Source organism: Myotis myotis, unplaced genomic scaffold, assembly GCF_014108235.1.
Source record: "Myotis myotis isolate mMyoMyo1 unplaced genomic scaffold, mMyoMyo1.p scaffold_m19_p_3, whole genome shotgun sequence".
In the NCBI taxonomy this organism is placed as follows: Eukaryota; Metazoa; Chordata; class Mammalia; order Chiroptera; family Vespertilionidae; genus Myotis; species Myotis myotis.
The window spans coordinates 163,534,564-163,555,127 of NW_023416335.1; the positions used below are offsets into that span (position 1 = coordinate 163,534,564).

The 20,564-nt window shown below is 37.3% G+C and overlaps 1 protein-coding gene across 8 annotated transcripts in view; it reads right to left on the minus strand.

Moving 5' to 3' along the window:
• LARP4 (La ribonucleoprotein 4) overlaps positions 1–20,564 on the minus strand; it is a 79,422-nt gene that overhangs the window by 39,761 nt on the left and 19,097 nt on the right. For 7 of the 8 annotated variants that reach the window (XM_036301974.1, XM_036301976.1, XM_036301979.1 and 4 more), the window contains 7 exons: positions 19,807–19,954; positions 19,040–19,192; positions 15,949–16,024; positions 11,277–11,413; positions 9,683–9,786; positions 5,124–5,234; positions 3,809–3,862 (listed from right to left, as the gene is read on the minus strand). In XM_036301974.1, the coding sequence (XP_036157867.1) occupies positions 3,809–3,862; positions 5,124–5,234; positions 9,683–9,786; positions 11,277–11,413; positions 15,949–16,024; positions 19,040–19,192; positions 19,807–19,954 (783 nt within the window). The remainder of the gene's footprint in view (positions 1–3,808; positions 3,863–5,123; positions 5,235–9,682; positions 9,787–11,276; positions 11,414–15,948; positions 16,025–19,039; positions 19,193–19,806; positions 19,955–20,564) is intronic. The other variant, XM_036301975.1, reaches the window with a different exon arrangement.

Sequence of the window (20,564 nt, forward strand, 5' to 3'; positions counted from 1 at the left end):
ACTTAAGCTTTTATATATATGTAGATAGGCAAATTCATAAAGACAGAGAATATAGATTAAAGGTTACTAGGGGCAGGGAAAATGGGACATTACTGCCTAACTCGTATAGATTTTCTCTTTTGGGTGATGCAAAATGTCTAGAAATAAATATTGGTGATGGTCGCACTACAAAGTGAATGTATTAAATGCTATTGAGTTACACACTTAAAAATGGTAAATTGCATGTATGTATATTTTACAATAAAACACTTCAAAATATTTTTCACTGCAATATTATCCTATTACAATAAAAGCCTAATATGCTAAGTGTCTGGTCGTCCGTTCAACCAATCAAAGCATAATATGTTACTGATATGCTAAGGCCACTCAACCACTCACTATGACTTGCACTGACCACCAGGGGACAGACACTCGGACCTGTAGGTAGCTTGCTGCTGGGGTCCGGCAGATAGGGACTGAGCGAGACAGGCCAGACACACCCTTCCACGATCCCTCCCTGGCTGGCCAACCTCCCGTGTCCCTCCCTTTCTCCAATCGTGCATTGGTGGGGTCCCTTGGCCTGGCCTGTGCCCTCTAGCAATCCGGGACCCCTCGGGGAATGTCGGAAAGCCAGTTTTAGCCTGATCCCACAGGACAGGCCAAGGGACCCCACTGGTGCATGAATTCGTGCACCGAGCCTCTAGTTATTTATAAACAAATAAACAACTTAATGTTTATACATGGAGAAAAATGGATAAATCATGATGTGCATGAACAAAGTTGTGTATATACTCGAAACAATAGTGAATAAAGAGATGCTGAAGCTCTATTATGTGTAAGAAGCAGATGAGTGTCTACAGACAGTCCTCGGGTTACGATGGACTCAACATACGTCGTTTCGTGGTTATGCTGCCATCTCCCATTTATTTATAAAAAGAAAAAAGTTCCGTCATTTTGATGTATATACATATGTGCTTTATGTTTTTTATTATTTATTTACCACAAGTAAAGGTCAGGAATTGTTATCTTTCTTTTAAATTTTTTTTTACTGTTTCACTTCATTACTGCTGTGTATGTGCTCCATGTGAGTGACATAGGTGGGTTCCGACTTACGGCGAAAATCGCGTTATGTCATGCCATAGGAACGGATCTCCTACGTAACCCAAGGACCTACTGTATTGTACATTCCCATTTCTTAAGCTTAAAATTGTGAAATAATAAAATATACAACAGAAATATTTTCTATTGACATAGATATCATCTATATGAAACCCAGATAAAATTTAATATTCCTAGTTACAAAGGCCAATTGAAATGAGATGAAGCACTGTCTCTTAATGAAATTATCAACATATGCAGATATGGATGGACAAACATTCACTTTGTCTCTTTGTACTCTAAGATCACTGCTTTTGAATCACAGGACTTCAGAAATAAAAAGCATGCACATTTCAAAGAAATAAACCAAAACCTCAGAAGTAACTTAACACTCCCAAGATCAAAGAGCTTAAAGCTGAAAACAGCATCAAGGGCTGTAATATAGGACTTCTGGCTCCTGCACCTGTCTTTCTGGGTGCTAGGTCGATTTTAATGAACGATATGAAAATTAATGTGAATATGTAAATCTCCTAGCAAGAACACTATGTGATGACTAATCAAAAGAACCATAAATGAAAACCAAATGGCAAAGAAGAAAAATTTTTTATAATGAAATATGTATACATTTTCTACTACACCTGAAATCTCAGGAAAAGTAATAAGCTATAAGAAATGAGAGTAAGGATCAAAATAGTCATTATTTATAGATGATATGATCTCTCAGACAGATAATACAAAGAGCCAACAAACCACTAGATATAATAAAGGAGTTAGGCAAGGTTTCTACATATAATAATGTGTTGTTGTTCTTTTAATCACTAAGACACAACGGGGGGGGGGGGGGGAGCAACAAAAATTATTTTAAGGAACTAATTAAAAAACACAATAGGCCTGAATTAACAGAGAAATATTCTCATTTAAAAGTTATAATGTTGAATAATGTAGAGCAGTGGTTCTCAACCTTCTGGCCCTTTAAATACAGTTCCTCATGTTGTGGCCCAACCATAAAATTATTTTCGTTGCTACTTCATAACTGTAATGTTGCTACTGTTATGAATCGTAATGTAAATATCTGATATGCAAGATGGTCTTAGGCGACCCTTGTGAAAGGGTCGTTCGACTGCCAAAGGGGTCGCGACCCACAGGTTGAGAACCACTGATGTAGAGTAAAACTGTCAATTGTCCCCCAGGTAACTGTTGACACTACTGACTTTCCATTTTTTGAGAGAAAAAAATGAAATTAGACCCATCTTATACTATATCAAATTAATTCCAGATGTTTCTAAGTCCTAAGTCCAATATATAAAACTTAAAAGCTATTAGAAGACCTAGGAGAATAGTTTTATAGCCTCAATCAGGAAAAGGAGATAATAGTGGCAACAGGCTTAGAGGCAGAGGAAATAAGATGACAACTGGCAGAGAGCTTCATCTGTAATAGGAAAAGTAATACCACCACCTACCACACAGCAATAATGAGATTTAAATACGTCAAGTTCTTAGAATAGTGTCTGACATATAATCTATTAATAAATTTAAGCTCCTCTCATCCTGGTTCTTCTACTTACTAGTTGTGTGACACTTGGCAGGTAACTCTCATGCCTCACTTTCCTTACCAGTAAAAGAGAGAAAACATGGCTGGTTGGAGCAATTGTTCCATACACCAGAAACATTGTTCTTTGACCCCTGGTTGGGGCACGTGCGTATGAGAGGCAATCAATGTTTCTCCAATTGATGTCTCTCTGTCTCTCTCTGTCTCTGTCTCTCTCTGTCTCTCTCTCTCTCAAGTCTATAAGCATATCTTCAGGTGAGGATTAAAAAAGAGAGAAAGAAAACAAGTACCTACCTTATTAGGTTCTCTTAAGAATTAAATGACTCTACATATAATGGTGATTAGAAAAGAAACTGATACACAGTAAGAGCTCAATAAGAATAATGTGTTGCACTTAGAAATAGTATACAGGGTGGGGCAAAGTAGGTTTACAGTTGTGAGTGTGTGAAACTGGTTATTTTTGTATAATAATAATACAATAATAAATAATATATTATTGTATTATGTTCCATAAGATCAAGTCTAAATCTACTCTTGCCTCACTCTGTATTACATAAGGAAAGAGGAGCATGTCAGTGAGTGAGTGTTCAGGATTCCAATTTAGATAGTAACTCTGGTAGTAATGTGGAGAATGAACTGTAAGGGGGAAATGCTGAAGGTCTCACAGTTAAAAGGCTACTCTAATTATTTGAGTCAACAATGGCAATAATGATTGAAAGAAGTTTTGAAGGCAGATTTCATGTAACCTGAGGATAGATCAGACATGTAAAGAAAGTGAGCAAGTGTCAATTCCCAGGTTTTCTAAATGGTTGAATGTTAATGTAATGATGTAGTGAATTGAGATGAGGATGAAAGCATTACAAATGTTTTCCACTTTGTTACTAAAAAATTATTTCTATTCATTTTGAGGTCTGGGATTACCTTACATGTTGTTAGTCAGCATCTAACTAAAACTTCATACTCTTTGAAGTTATGCTTTAGAAAGAAATTGCTGTATAGAAAGTATTTTGATGTCCCATCAACTAATTTTCTGAAGTAGCACGTTACATAAGTCAGAAATTTCTTGGAAATCATTATGAGTTTTAGAAAATATTATCCATTTGTGTTTTTAAAACTCTCAAATGGACAAACAACAAAAATCTTTCTTGTTAGATGCTAGTCTTACTTACAAATGTTTCTTACCATAATTGGCTTGCCCTGAAATGTTTTAACTTCTTCTCTCAAATATTTAAAAGCCTGTTAACAAAACAGAAAGGAACTTTCATTAGCATTCAAGCATTTCATTAAAGCCATCTTTATTCTATCCAGAGTTTGGTATTAGCAACTATTTCTAAACTAAACAATAAAAGAATTATGAAGGTGATTCCATTATGCAGGTGATATGGAATGAAAAAGAAAAAATTTAAGATCTCAGCTATAGTTCACCATTTACTGTAGATAAGCTACTATGGATTATTGGAGATAAAATGCACAAAATTCCAAACAGACCCAAAATGTCACTAATCTTTTTTCCCCCCAATATATTTTTATTGATTTCAGAGAGGAAGAGAGAAGGAGAGAGACAGAAACATCAATGATGAAGAGAGAATCATTGATCGGCTGCTTCCTGCACACCCCCAACTAGGGACCAAGCCCGCAATGTGCCTGGACTGGGAATCAAACCTTGACCTCCAGGTTCATAGGTCGACGCTCAACCATGCTGGCTGGGCTACATATTTTTTAAATGGTTCGATCAGACAGCATTCCAAGGTAAAAATTAAAAACAAACAAACAAACAAACAAACAAAACCAGCCCTGGCGGATTTGGCTCAGTGGACAGAGCATTGGCCTGTGGACTGAAGGGTCTTGGGTTTGATTCCAGTCAAGCGCCAGTACCTCAGTGGCAGGCTCTATCGCAGCCCCATCAGAGCATTTGCAGGAAGCAACTAATTGATGTGTCTCTCTCACATCGATGTTTCTCTCTCTGTCCCTCCCCTCCCTTCCACTCTGTCTAAAAAAAAAAAAATCAATAGAAAAATATCCTTGGGTGAGGATTAACAGAAAAAACAAACACACACACACAAAAAAAACCCTCAAACTGAAAACATCAACAAACAAAAACCAGTAAGTGGTTTTAAAATGCTATTAGACATGTTTCTGTTTCAAAGGAATATTACTTTTCTTTAAGTAGGACATAACATCAAGAGTAAAATCACAGTATCAAAATTTCAAGAATCAGAAAGTTATATATTTATTCTAGGCCTGCTATATAGTAGAAATACTAACTACTAATATATGATTTCCAAACTTCCATGTTAAATTTTTTTGATAGAAATAAATTTCTCAAATTAAAACTGAAAAGTCTTTAGGCAGCTGATAAAAAATAAAACCATTAATAAGCAAAATCAAAAAGGTTAAGAAGTTGCTCGACAGTGCTGTAAGCACACATTTTCTCAATTAAAGTATACCACTTCTTTTATCACTAGGACTGAAATTAGGAGAAAAGTTTTATTCTTACCTGTTGTGCATCCGTGTCTGACTGGAACGTGATATACCAATTGCTATTATGTGCAAACTCACAGCTTATCACCTTGGGGCAATTTTCATTCTTGAACAAAGCTTTCACTTCCTAAAAAAAAAACCCCAAAATTTTAGTTAATTCTAAAAAACATCAATAATAGGTTATTTCTTCTCCTCATGACTTTTGGTCCTTTCTATTTCTTTACTTATTAACTGTTTATGGCTTCTGCCATTTTTCTATTGAGAGCAGATTATATTCTGAAACAAAAACATGTATAGTTATAGCATAAATAGTGTATATAATTTAGGGATAGAGCCCTACTTTATAATCAAAACTGAAGTATTTCACTCCTAGGGGCAAGCTCAATTTTCCTTCCAGAAAAATCTCTCATTGTGTCAAAATCCTATCTAATAAAAGAGAAACATGGTAATTGGCGTACGACCACTACCCTTCCCATTGGCTAATCAGCGAGATATGCAAATTAACTGCCAGCCAAGATGGCAGCCGGCAGCCAGGCAGCTTGAAACTAACATGAGGCTTGCTTGCTTCAGTGACGGAGGACTCCAACGTTCCCTGCCTACCTTGCCGGCCTCTGAGCTTGCAGTTTAAGAAACATAGTAACAAATATAGAGGCTAAACAAAACCCCAGAAAACAGCTTTCAGCTGGCCGGGATCTCAGAGCTGGAGTTGATACAGGGTTTCGATTATAGAACCAAAACAAACCAGATACCTGTTTTCAGCAGCTGAGGCCTCAGAGCTGGAGCCTCAGAGCTAAAGCTGGCCCAGAATAAAAAAGAAAAGAAAAAAAGGAGCAGTTGGGAGCTTCCGTCACCCACCAGCCTGAAAACAGCCCTCAGGCCCTCACCCAGACTGGCGAGGCACCCCAGTGGGGACCCCCACCCTGAAGGGTGTGTGACCAGCAGCAAACAGCCATCATCCCCTCACCCAGGCTGGCCAGGCACCCCAGTGGGGACCCCCACCCTGATCCAGGACACCCTCCAGGGCAAACCAGCCAGCCCCCACCTATGCACCAGGCCTCTATTCTATATAGTAAAAGGGTAATATGCCTCCCAGCACCAGGATCAGCGGAGGCACGAGGCCTCCCGGCACCGGGATCAGTGTGACAGGGGGCAGCGCCCAAACCCCGTGATCGCCCCGTGACTCTGTGTGTGACAGGGGGCGGGGCCAAAACCTCCCTATCCGCCCTGCTCTGTTCGTGACGGGAAGGTGCCCCAACCTCCTGATTGGCCCTGCTCTGTGCCTGATAGGGGGGAGCTCCCCAACCCCCTGATCGCCCTGCGGCTCTGTGTGTGACAGGGTGCGGCACCCCAACCCCCTGATCAGCCCTGATCTGTGTGTGACATTGTGCGGCGCCCCAACCCCCCACCCCACGGGCCCTGCTCTGTGTATGACGGGGTAGAGCCATAACCTCCCCATCGGCCCTGCCCTGACTGTGACAGTGGCAGCGCCCCAACCCCCTGATCTGCCCTGCTCTGTGGGTGATAGAGGGCGATGCCCCAACCCCCTGATCCGCCCTGCTCTGTGTGTGACAGGGGGCGGTGCCCCAACTCCCGTATCAGCCCTGCTCTGTGCGTGACAGGGGGAGCTCCCCAACCCCCTGATCGGCCCTGCTCTGTGCGTGACAGGGTACGGAGCCCCAACCCCCCTGATGGGCCCTGCTCTGTGCGTGACAGGGTACGGAGCCCCAACCCCCGATGGGCCCTGCTCTGTGCGTGACAGGGGGCAGCGCCCCAACCCCGATTGGCCCTGCTCTGTGCGTGACAGGGGGTGGCGCCGCAACCTCCCCATCAACCCTGCCTTGAGTGTGACAGGGGGCGGTGCCCCAACTCCCCAATCAGCCCTGCTCTGAGCCCGACCAGGTGCTGCACCTAGGGATTGGGCCTGCCCTCTGCCACCCGGGAGCAGGCCTAAGCCAGCAGGTCGTTATCTCCCGAGGGGTCCCAGACTGCGAGAGGGCACAGGCTGGGCTGAGCCCCCCCCCCCCACCCCCCCCACCCCCAGTGCACAAATTTATGCACTGGGCCTCTAGTAAAAAATAAAAAAAGGAAAGAAAGGAAATGTATGTCCTCCCTTAACATTTTCTAGGTGCTAAGTACAGTGGAACCTCAGTTCTTTAATTCACTCAGGGAGGCTGTCTGAGAAGCAATTTGTTAAAAAACTGAAATCCTTTTTTCACATTAGAAATCATGTAAATTGAATTAATCTGTTCCAGTGATTGTGTTAAACTTCCTTATATATAGTGCGTCTAATATACTGTTTAATCTATAAACACTTAAATTTATCAAACTACCCTCTACTAGCCTTAAACTCATTTTTCATGTATCATTGCTATTCCTTTATCCAAATCAACAATTTTTCTACCTATTCAATTTGCCTGTGATTATTGTTTTGTGAGCATTTTCACACCTGTAGCAACATTAGCACTCTTGATAGCCTCTTAATGTTTTAAAGTTGTGCTATCTTCGATTTCCCTAAAAACAAAAGCATTCTCCCCTTTGTTTGTTGCCTGAGAGACATTCTTTGTCATGGTGAAATATCAGTATGAATGGATCCAGAACTTCCTGGTTCATAGGTTGGTGCTCAATCACTGAGCAACACTGGCAGGGCCCAAATCTCATTTTAATCTGAATTTTAGTTTTTAGGGCCTAGGTCAACATTCTCTGGCTATTTTAGTCATCTGTACTTGCTTTACTCATTTTTTTTAATGTATTTATATTGATTTCAGAGAATTAGGGAGAGGGAGAAAGAGGAAGGGAGAGAGAGAGAGAGAGAGAGAGAGAGAGAGAGAGAGAGAGAGAGAGAGAGATCAACGATGAGAGAAAATCATTGATCAGCTGCCTACTGCACGCCCCACACTTGGGATGGAGCCCACAACCCAGACATGTGCCCTGACCTCCTGGTTCATATGACGACGCTCAACCACTGAGTCACACCAGCTGGACATACTTTTTTTTTTTTAAATGAACAGTATGTTGCTGCCTCGTTCCTTTTATTTACTGTTTTCCATGTGTGTGAGCTCTAGTGATAATAATGGGCCTGGCTGGCATGGCTCAGGGGTTGAGCATGGTCCCTATGAACCAGAAAGTCACGGTTCAATTCCCAGTAGGGGTGTGCAGGAGGCAGGCAATCAATGATTCTCTCTCGTCATTAATGTTTCTCTTTCTCTCTCTCCCTTCCTCTCTGAAATCAATAAAAATATGTATTTTAAAAAATAATATTTAACCTTAAGCGTGATTTTATATGCTTCCTACTGGTCTTTATATAGTAACTTAATTCTCACAAAAATTTTATGAATTACTTGTTACTATTATCCCATTTAACAGATGAGAAAGTAGAGGCAAAAGAGGTCAAGTAACTTACCCAAGGTCATAGAACTGGCAAGTAAAAAGGCTAGAATTCAAATTGAGGCAGTTTGGCTCTAGAATTCAGGTCTGTGTATATACTGTTTCTTAATATTGCAAATATTCTTCCTATTCTGCAATCTTCCTTTCAATTTGTTACTTTTGACATAGTTCATAATTTTAAATCAAAGATCTCGTGAGAGTTTCTCTTCCAATTTCTCTCACTGCATTCTGGAGATATAATTCTCCTCTTCTCTAATTTACTATGCCTTAACATGACAACTCAGTGTGAAGCTCTATGGCTTAGTGGTTAAGAAACACAGGCTTCAAAATCAGAGAGATCAAGTTCAAATCCAGATTCTGTTATTTAAACAGCCCAAGTGTTCTCAGCTAACTTATTTAACCATCCTAAAGCTCAGTTAACTTTGTCTGTAAAAAAGATAATAAAACCTGAGGCTTTAAATAACTGAAGTATATTGCACAATATTTGGAAGAACCTAATTATCAAGTAAATGCTATTATACATACCTTATTGTATAAAAGAACCTATTTCTGGATTATACTGTTTCATTCAAGTATTATTTTATTTTTGTACCTGTACTATATTATCTTTATAACTGCAGCTTTGCTTTAATGTATAAATATTTTTTTATTTTTTTCTGAGAGGAAGGAAGAGAGACAGATAGAAACATCAACGATGAGAGAGACTTATCGATCAGCTGCCTCTTGCATGCTACACACTGGGGATCGAGCCTGCAACCCGGGTATATGCCCTGACTGGGAATCGAACCATCGTAGCTCATAGGTCAATGCTCAACCACTGAGCCACACCAGCTGGCTGCTGCAACTTTGCTCTATATTTTGCTAACCAGAAGGGTTAGTCCTGACCCATTAATCCTTATTCATATTTTTCTTCTTCATTTCTTTCAGATAAATCTCAAGTTCCCAAAAGCACATTTATATTTTAATTGCCATTCAGTCAAATCAACATATTGCAAGTTTCAGTCTCCCCTTCTAAGAACATACAATCATCTCTTCTTCCTCCCTCTGCACCATTCTTCGAAGTTTACAAAACAAGTTAGTGTTTATCCTATTCACAGAAACTGATGAGGACACGGACACATTCTGCTTATTTTAACTCCTCCAATTTAAAAGGTAAAGAGAACTCAGCGTTAACAATGCTTAATAATTTACCTCTACCGGTGTTGTCTCAGGAATCTCTCTAAGAATCACGATACAACGCTTATGACTTGGTCTCACTTTCTCACCCTTCTCATCAACTTGTACCATGGGAGAGGCTGAAATTTTAAAAAAGATTTCATTCAAAAGTGACAAGTAGAGATAGTAATGCCATTAAAAGTAAGCTATTCATTTCTACATCCAACTGAATAAATTAGCAGAGGTTATTATCCCAAAGAAATTAAGTTGTAGAATTAAAGATTAAAGTTACAATAAAATATTTTAAGATTATACAAAGAACACTGTCAAATATTATTCTTTGAACAAAAACATTCAGAGTACCTACTTTGCGATTTGCCACTGTGTTGTGGCTGGGGGGAAAAAAAGCCTTCAAGGAGCATGCAGCACATAACTAATAAGGCAATTTCTCCATACACACATACCACATTATTTATTCCCTACTTGGGGAAATGCAGTTAAGTTTTAATATGTGAAGAAACTCTTCTTAAAATTATAGTCTAAGAAGTGGCTTGCCCTAGCTGGTTTGGCTCAGTGGATAGAGCGTAGGCTTGAGGACTGAAGAGTCCCGGGTTTGATTCCAGATGGCGAACTTGATCCCCCAGTAGTTGGCGTGCAGGAGGCAGCCCATCAATCATTCTCTCTCATCATTAATGTTTCTCTCTCTCTCCTTCTCCTCTCCTCTCTGAAATATATATTTTAAAGCGCTTAAACCAAGAATTACGCACAAGATTGGATCATTTTAAGAAATGATGTCTGCATAAACCACTCAGATTTCACAAAATTATTTTTTAGCCTTCTGAGAATGAAAATCCTCTACTCCCAAGTAGTAAGTCTATTATTGAACTTGCTATATTTAATTTTTAAACATTTCCAGCAACATATTTTATATCAAAATTAAGATCTGCCTTTATTCAGTCAAGTAGTTAGCAAAAACCACATGAGAGGTTACCAAGAAATACTTATTAGATACAAACATCACTAAAAATTCTTAGAACCTCAAACAAAATATAAATTCCTTACCAAATTTTACAGCAGTGTTTGTCAAACTGTAGGTTACAACTCTTTAATAGGCTGTGAATCAGTTTAGACTAAAAGAAATGAGTTTGTTGTAAGCATTTAGAATTAATCTGTGTAGCATTTGTTATGTGTGAGTATATAGTATATGTACTGGACTGTGATGTAAAATGTACTACATGGGTTCAAAGGTTTGAAATAGATTGCTTTAAAGAGTGTGAAAATGCTAAGTAAAATAAGCCAGTCAGAGAAAGATAAGTATCACATGACCTCACTCATTTATGGAATATAATGAACAACATAAATTGATGAACAAAAACAAAAAACAGATACATAAAACTTTCTAATAGCCCAGAAAACTGAGATTTAATTTCTTATATGTGTAACTGGGTATCAAAATTAACAATGAAGGTATAAAATTGCTATAGAAGCTATATACCAGTCAGTAAAGATAAATGTTTGGAATAGAGTAGCAAGAAATAGGAACTTAAAACAATTCCCTGTCTAATCAGATATTAAAAGAACATTTAATTATTTGACTTAAAGAATAAGCTAAAAGGTATGCTTTACATACATCTCAATACTTCAAGAATTATTTCGGGGTCTGTGGTTAGCTTTTTTATTTCTTCCATGTTGGCAACTGTCCAAATTGGAATGAACTGATCACTGTCCATTTGAGATATCAGGTAAAGGTCCTTTGACAAATTTTCTCTGGGAAAAATAAACAGAATCAACAGTCCTATAAAACAAACAATTCCTTAAAAGCACCTACAGAGATGCCTTATTCACTTTTGTCACTAAGTCTAGGAAAACAAAATTATGCTATAGAAATAACACAATTATGAAAACACATAATATACAACAAATGCGCTTTAAAAACTTCCAGAAAGATTCTGAATCTCCAAATACACTGGGCCCAATAGTTTGTTTACTTTTTTATTGAATTTATCGAGGTGACATTGGTCAATAAAATTGTATAGGTTTCAGGTGTACAATTGTATAATACATATCTGTAAACTGTACTGTGAGTTCACCACTGCAAGTCAAGTCTCCTTCCATCACTATTTATGCCCCCTATACCTTTTTCTACCACCCTTCACCCACTTCTTTCCCTCTGGTAATCGCCATACTATTTATTGTGTGTCGCTGAGTTCGTTTGTCTGTTTTGTTTTTGGCTTAATCCCTTGAACTTTTGGGCCCAACAGTTTTGAACAAGGAATTTTATGGAATTATATTAATATGAAAAGAGGCTTTATATTAAATTTAAAAGTATGATACAAAATATTATATAAAGTGTAGTCCCATCTTATAAACTCTTTATCACTGATGTTAGAATATGCAGTTTAAGCCATGAGTTGGATCGTGAAGGATTTTAAGTTTCTGAATGTTAGCATTTACTTATAAATATGTTTGATCTTTACTTTACATTTAAATAATAAATTTAAAGTATTAAAAAGTTAAGACTATGCCCTAGTCAGTTTGGCTCAGTGGATAGAGGGTCGGCCTGCGGTCCTTGGTTCAATTACAGTCAAGGGCATGTACCTTAGTTGCAGACTCCTCCCCAGCCTGGGCCCTGTTCAGGGCTCATGCAGGAGGCAACCAATCGATGTGCTTCTCTCACATCAGTATTTCTCTCTATCGTTCCTTCTCTTCTACTCTCTCTAAAAGTCTATGGGAAAATATCCTCAGGTGAGGATTAAAAAAAAAAAGCTTTACAAAGTGTCATAGCCAATGAGGTTTATCCAAGGCACGATTACTAATTAAAAAAAAAAATTAAGACTAAAGATTCTTTAAGATACATTTAAAAAAAGAATATGTAAACACTTCTATCTTACACATAAAATATTATTTAACAAACTGAAGTAAAATAAAATCCATACCTTATTCACATCAAATCTTTAAAGCAGTCTGGTTATAAATATCTAGAAGTCTATGCTTAAAAGCCACTATCTTAATGACCTATTTAAAACTGAAATCACCCAAGCACTATTGATGTCCCTTCCCTTGCTTATACTGCTCTATTTAATATTTTTCCATAGTGATTATCACCAAACACTTCTAATTTGCCTATTTGTTACTTTTACTGTTTTGCCCACCAACCTCCCCAGAACCTCCCCAGCCAGAAAGGGTCTTTGTTGTTCAAACGTGTTTCAAAGCCCTAGTGCTTGGCAAAGAGTAGGATCAAATGCTTTTAAATTAAAATTATATTAAAACAGTGTAGTAATTACTTTTTAAAGGTTACAACTGTCAACAGGTGGTAGTTATTTGCTTTGGGAAGAAAACTGAGAATACAGGGGAAACCAGCAAAGGTTAAACTCAATTCAGCACCAAAGGAGTAACATACTAGTATCAGCATCACTCTAATAAAAAACTTTTAAAAAAATAAGAACTTTAAAAATGAGAGAGAGAGAGAGAGAGAGAGAGAGAGAGAGAGAGAGAGAGAGAACATCGATTTGTTGTTCCACTTATTTATGCATTCATTGGTTGATTCTTGTATGTGCCCTGATGGGGGATATCGAACCTGCAACCTTGGCACAGTGGGACCACACTCTAACCAAATGACCTACCCAGCCAGGGCTGAAAAATTCTTTAAGAACTTGAAAATAAAACAACAATAAACATAATATTTGCATAACTAAAAAGTTGTAGCCTGAATTTACTGATTTTCAGCAGGTCTATTCTTATAAAACATGGTGTCAAACCCTTAAAGAAACTGTACTTCACAGAAGTAAGTCAACTTAATGGATATAACATCTAAGATTTGAACAATTATGACTAATATATGACATGTACTGATGGCCATTTTACTGACCTACAAATGTCAATCAATCGCCCAGCTGGTTTGAACTGTAACACAGTGCTGAGCAAAATGTGGTAATTATCATAAGCAAGAGCTTCCACTGCAACAACTAAAAATGCTTGAAACAATTACGTGTTCAAAGATAAAAGAAGAGCTATGGAAGCTACAAGGACAAAATAAAATTCCAGACAGATGATCTTTCTTTCCTGAGGGCATTTGCAGATCCTGGAGCAGAGTAAAACCAGCAAAGCTTCCAGCAGTTGCACAGGACTGGCATTATGAATCCGAAACTAAAGAAGCCCTCCAACACAACTGTTTTACTTGAGTTCGAAGGACAGAGATGAGAGACTGGGAGTCAAGTGGAAAAGATAAAATCTCTGTGGTCTTGTGGAAGTTCCAGGGGGAAAAAAGAATGAACATTGCATCAAACACAAGACAGGTTTCCTCCACAAGACATTTTCCAGATTTTAGAGCTGTATCAGGTAAGAGGCTAAAGAGCTAATCTCAAGCCTCTGAAGAAGACAACTAAATCTCCCTTGATGTTTCAGGACTGAGGTAACAGAAAACTGCCAACTTCTAAATCAAAAGCCTGAGAAGTCCATGCCTAAGGAATATACATAAATCAGAGGTGAACAAAATCTAATTAAAATGGCTGCTCAGCCCTGACCTAGCTTGATTCCTGACTGGATTGAAGCAATCATTCTGCTTCTGCCTACCAGAAGAAAGCTCAAATATTTTCTAGAGGGAAAAATTTTATCATTTGCAGCTCCTAGCTTCTTTTGTAAGTAATGTCCAGCATATAATCAAAATTTATGACATGCAAAAAAGGCAGGAAAATTATGACAGAATCAAGAGAAAAAACTCAAAATATTAGCAGACACACAAATGATCCAGTTAACAGGCAAAGATTTTAAAATAACTATTATAAGTATGTTACAGAAAATGAACTGTATCTGATTGGAGAAAAAAAAGCCAGAAGGTTCTTGCTTTTTTATATAGTAGGGCCAATACTAGATTATGAAGACAAAGAAGGAAAGGGAGATATTTAGGATGAGGAATCAATTAAACCTAAGCTGAGAGTGTACTGTGTCGAAAGAAATTAAAAAAAACTTTTACAAAAGCAGCCTGAGGTGACCTCCGAAAATAGTTCATTCCTCACTTGATCCAGAAAACCCCACAAAATCATGCAAATCAAGAGGTTCAAATCTTCATGTTTGCTTTAAAAACACTCATGAGGCCCTGGCCAGGTAGCTCAGTTGGTTAGAGCGTTGTCCCAATACACCAAGATTATGGGTTCAATCCCTGGCCAGGACACATACAAGAAGCAACCAATGAATGTGTAAGTGGAACAACAAATCGATGTCTCTTTCTCTCAAATCAATTAAAACAAAATTGTTAGCCTGGCCAGTGTGGCTCAGTGGTTGAGTGTTGACCCATGAACCAGGAGGTCATGGTTCGATTCCCTCAGGGGACATGCCCAGGCTGTGGGCTCAATCCCCAATAGGGAGCGTGCAGGAGGCAGCCAATCAATGATTACCTGTTATCATTGGTGTTTCTCTCTCTCCCTCTCCCTTCCTCTCTGAAATCAATAAAAATATATATTTTTAAAAAGGTATCCAAGAGAAATTTCATTATCTTTCTACTGAAAATAGAATATCCTTTGCATTGAAACAAGCATGTCAAACTCACAGCCCACAACGAATACTTTTGCAGCCCAACCAATATAACGGTATGTAAGAAATGTTTTAATAAAAATTTTGTAATTTAATTTTTACAATATCCTGTTATACATAATTATTAATAACAAACTACTAGTACAACATTCACTAATGACTGATTACTATAATCGCGTTGCATTCATTTCCCTTATGCCTTATGTGCAGGCGCACCATTTCTCTCCACCAATACCAGCAGCGAATATTTTAGCAGCCAACTGCCACATCATTAGTCTTGTACTGACTTGTTTGGTATGCGCAACAGGAAATATTTCGCTTTCAGAGAATAAGAAAAACAGGTTTATTTGCGTTACACTTATTAATTTGTGCAGTTATTCAGTGTCTGGTAAGTTAATGTTCAAGAAAAAATATTAATTTTTATTAAAATGTTCTATTATTTTGTTAACGATTACTCATTTATTTCAGCCCTTTGTATTCAGCATGTCTCTATCGAAATAAACCTATGTCTCTATGAAAATTGAAGCTTTTGTTTTTTTGCAGCCCACATAAACTTAAACCTTGTTCATTTGGCCCGTGATAGCCTTTGAGTTTGACATGCTTAAAGATTATATCCTTAAATCTAGTTAAGAAATATAGAAGAATGATACCAGAATACATAACTGAAGGAAATTAAAACCACCATTCTTCCAGGTATTTTACATCTACCAACCAAGCAATTCAACAAACAAAAAAAAAAGAGGAGAAATATCTACACAAAAATGATCGTGTACCGTGAGAAACAGAATTCTAATTGTTTCTTCAGGCATTCTTTTAGGTCTTCTGTAGAAATTGCTGAATTGCTTTCTCCTGATGGTACAAAACAAGAGGGAAAAAGTTAATACAAATTATTATAAGTGGTTAACTTTACATATTGTTTATACTCAGAGTAAATCACAAAGTATACACAAATTAAACTCATAAAATTAAACTGTTATTTTTTACAATTCAGATCACTCAAGGTCCAACTAATTTCTTTCAACCAATCTATTCTTCATTCTTTAGAGAGATTTCACATCAGTTTAAAAATGTTTATCAAGTAATTAACAAAGCACCATTAATACTATACTTACTGCTAACATATTGTATAATACTACCCTAAATACTTTAAAATAATGAACAAGAGTTGATATTAATCTAAATTTGAGACAGTGACTAGCTAGACAAAATGGGATATATACACACACAGAGTCATCTGTAGTATTAGGAGTAAATCTGATATTAGTCACACTCGTTAGACTATCTCTTTTTTTTAATGTTTTATTGACTTTTTAGAGAGAGGGTTAGAGACGGAAACATTGATGGGAGAAAGCATCAATTGGCTGCCTCCTGCATACCTGCTACTAAAGATTAAGCCCACAACCTGGGCAAGTGCCCTGACCGGGAATGGAACCATGACCTTCTGGTTCATAGGTCAATGCTCACCACTGAACCACACCAGCTGGACTCAACTTCTATCTCTTAATATTTTTTTCATTCCTTAATTTTAGAACTCCATTATCTTCCTATGAATATTTAAAGCACTCAAATGTCCAAAGGACCCGATCAACGCTATAATAGTCTCCTATACTTTCTATTATTTAAACCCAGAACATGAGCCTTTTTTGGGAGGACTCAAACCTGGAAAACTAAGACTATCTTACACAAGACATTACAGACTCAAAGCATACAATTGGTCTTTTTTTTTAAAATCCTCACTTCAGGACATACTAGAAAGGAGGAAGGGAGGGAAGGAGGGAAAGAGAAACATCAATGTGAGAGAGAACATTGATCAGTTGCCTTCTGTATGCTTCCTGACTGGATAATCAAACCTGAAACTCAGGTATGTGCCCTGACCAGGAATTGAGCCAGCAACCTTTCATGCCCGGGATGGCACTCAACCAAGCCACTCTGCTGAGCTGTCCTCTTCAAAAGCATTAACGATTAATTTCCTTTAAATACACAGACAATACAAAGATAAATTCTGCCCTGGCTGGTTTGGCTCAGTGGATGGAGCGTGGGCCTGCGGACTGAAGGGTCCTGAGATTGATTCCGGTCAACAGCACGTGCCCGGGTTGTGGGCTCGAACCCCAGTGGGAGGCGTGCAGAAGGCAGCCGATCCATGATTCTCTCTCATCATTGATGTTTCTGTCTCTTTCTCCTTCTCCCTTCCTCTCCAAAATCAATAAAAAATAAAAAGATAAATTCTGTGCATGATTTTACCACCACCTTGTCTTACTATTCAAGATTCAAAGTAATATTAGATATTAAAATAACTTCATTAAAATAAATAAGAAGTATTCTATTTTTATGTAAATTTTTTTTTTTTATTGGTTTTTTACAGAGAGGAAGGGAGAGAGATAGAGAGTTAGAAACATCGATGAGAGAGAAACATCGATCAGCTGCCTCCTGCACATCTCCCACTGGGGATGTGCCTGCAACCCAGGTACGTGCCCTTGACCGGAATCGAACCCGGGACCCTTCAGTCCGCAGGCCGACGCTCTATCCACTGAGCCAAACCGGTTTCGGCTATGTAAATTTCTAATACAAAATTCATTTTTTCAATTACTACCTAAATGAGCAATAACTTCATTTAACCTTTCAATGTCATTATAGCAAATTTATTAAAATATCAACTGGTTGCTACATCATTTAAACCAACTCTATGTTCAAAGTAGCCAGCCAGTAATGCCCAGCCATCATGGCTCAGTGGTTGAGAATTCACCTATGAACCAGGAGGTCAGGGAACATGCCCGGGTTACGGGCTTGACATCCAGTGTGGGGTTTGCAGGAGGCAGCCAATCAATGATTCCCTCTCTTCATTGGTGTTTCTATCTCTCTCTCCCCCTCCATTCCTCTCTGAAATCAATAAAAATATATTAAAAACTAAAGCAAACAAACAAAAAAACAACAAAGTAACCACTAGTTAGGTATATTATGACCATAAGTAGAGAGCAGAGCCTACCACCTTAAATTATTATATGGAAATACCATCTCATTCCACTTCCAAAATCAACTTACAAGCCAACAGACTTTAGAAATCTAGTCCAAATATTTATAATAAATAAGGAAATTGAAGACAAAGATTTATATACCTTGACTGAAGGCAAAGACAGAAATGCCTACACCCTCCCATTACACTTATTTTCCAAAGAGACCCTTCAGAAATTAGAAAAATTAAGTTAGGTCATGAGGGTCTATGGTACAGTTTTAGTTTCCTTTAGATTTCATCCACTTTAAATCCAATCAACTACTAATCCATAACAATTAAGTGAATATGAAAAAAAAAAAAAACCCGTCTCAAGTTAAATTGTAGAACCATGTTTTTATTTTTAATACAGCCTTTTCCTTAAAATTAATCCCTGCAACTTCACATTTATAAATGCATTTCACACTGACAAAAGTGATGGGTCACGGGAACAATGAAGTCCCAGGGTCATATTTCACCCATAAATATTTAGAGGAGGGAAAAAGTGATAGGAAAATTGAATGACTTGCACTAATCCCAACAAAGTTGGACCCTATGAAAAATTGTAATTTAGGTTTCTTTCAACTATTTTGAATATTTTTCCCCTTTCATCTTGAATTTCACACTTTCTTTTAATAGGAAATTTAAAATTAATATTTTTTTAATTACAATTTTCACATTTGGCCATTTTAAAACAGTATTTATTGATATCACCTAACAGCATTTCATTAACATAAACTTTTTTCCCAATAAGAAAATAATGAATGCACAGTTTAATTAGAACAATGATAAAGAGACTTGAGGGTAGGATGGGGGGGAGGGGGTAAGAAGACTAGCATACTGAATTCTCCTTTGATCAATAAAAACCTAAAGCTTACCGGAAACGTCATATATTTGGTAACTCAGATCTTCTGGCCCTAAAATCATTCCATTAGTTGATTCTTCAATGCCTGTAGAATTTCTTGTGGTTTCACAAGATGAATACATTACTTCATATTCCTTACACATATCATCTGAAAGCTCAGTATTACCTGTATGAAAGAAAACATAGTAAAAATAGAAATTCTTCAAATCCTCTCTTTAGGAACTCTGGGCCCTATGTCTTCTATAACAAGATTTCAAGGAATCTACTGGTTGGTAAAATGTCCATATGATTTTAAGTAACAGTTCTCTTTCTAAGGGAGTTAAGTTTTGACAATTATGGATAAGCTAAAATGGTTAATAGATTAAACTTATATAGCACTATCTATGTATCAGACTACTTAATGCACTTTTACTCACTTAATTCTGCCAAAAGTAATTATTATTACTATTTTTATTATTGTTGTTTAATCTATAGATTAAGGACACAAGCATGGGAAAAATTAAGTCGTTTGTCCAAGGTCAAATAAGTGGTAGATCAACACTAATTTATAAATACCATTTTATAAATGGGCTTAAAGGCTAGACCCAAAGATTTCAAGCTTCTGTTTGAAATTGGTGACCATTCATACTAGATATGAGAATTGTATACAAACTACACGTTAAACATTTATAAACATATTTAATCAAATAATCAAAGGATGTACCCTAAAGTTCTCTAAATTGATTCAGGGATATGTTTAACCAAAATGTGTTTTATTCTGACAAAATATTTAGGACTCACCCTCAGGATGAGACCCTGATGTTGCTGCTGTTTCATGCCAAGAGCTTTCAGTTCCATGAGTTACTGGCGTGACATCAGTATTTCCATGAGGAATTTCTTGCCACACTTTGGCATTAGGATTTAAACCAGTTCCTTTAGATGTTACCTGCTAAATAATCAAAGGATCTATTTGTAAACTATAAAAGTCAGTGCATTAAAAATACAGATTTAGGTAAAAGACTTTTCCCATTACTTAAATGTGAAGAAAACCCCAATATTAAGTAATTTAATAATAAATAAATATTAAATAAGTAGTATTTTTTAAGTTTTTGGCTTAATTTGACAATATAAATCCTTTTGAGTGGATGAACTTGAAATGTATCTATATAAAATTTAGCTACCTGTACTATAAAAAATATCTCTATAAAATACTATTAATATAGTAATACTGCTTTACCCCAATCTGCTTGCAAATGTCATAAAGTTTATTCAAACTATTCACATAACTTTGACATTAGCATGTGTTTTGTATCTAGAGCAAATTTTTTAGTTATTTAGAGTGATTTTATAGAGTATACAATTTTTACTGCCATCCAAACTGATACAAACCTTTGAGTCTGATTCTACCGCTGGAAATTAATTTCTCCCAAGTGAAAAACAGCAATCTGCCTTACATTAGAATGTGCTTTTCCAAATTTGTCCTGAACGTATATATTCTTTTTTAAAAATTGTTTAGAGTATTACAGATGTCCCTTAATTTCTCTCCCCTCTGCCCCCCA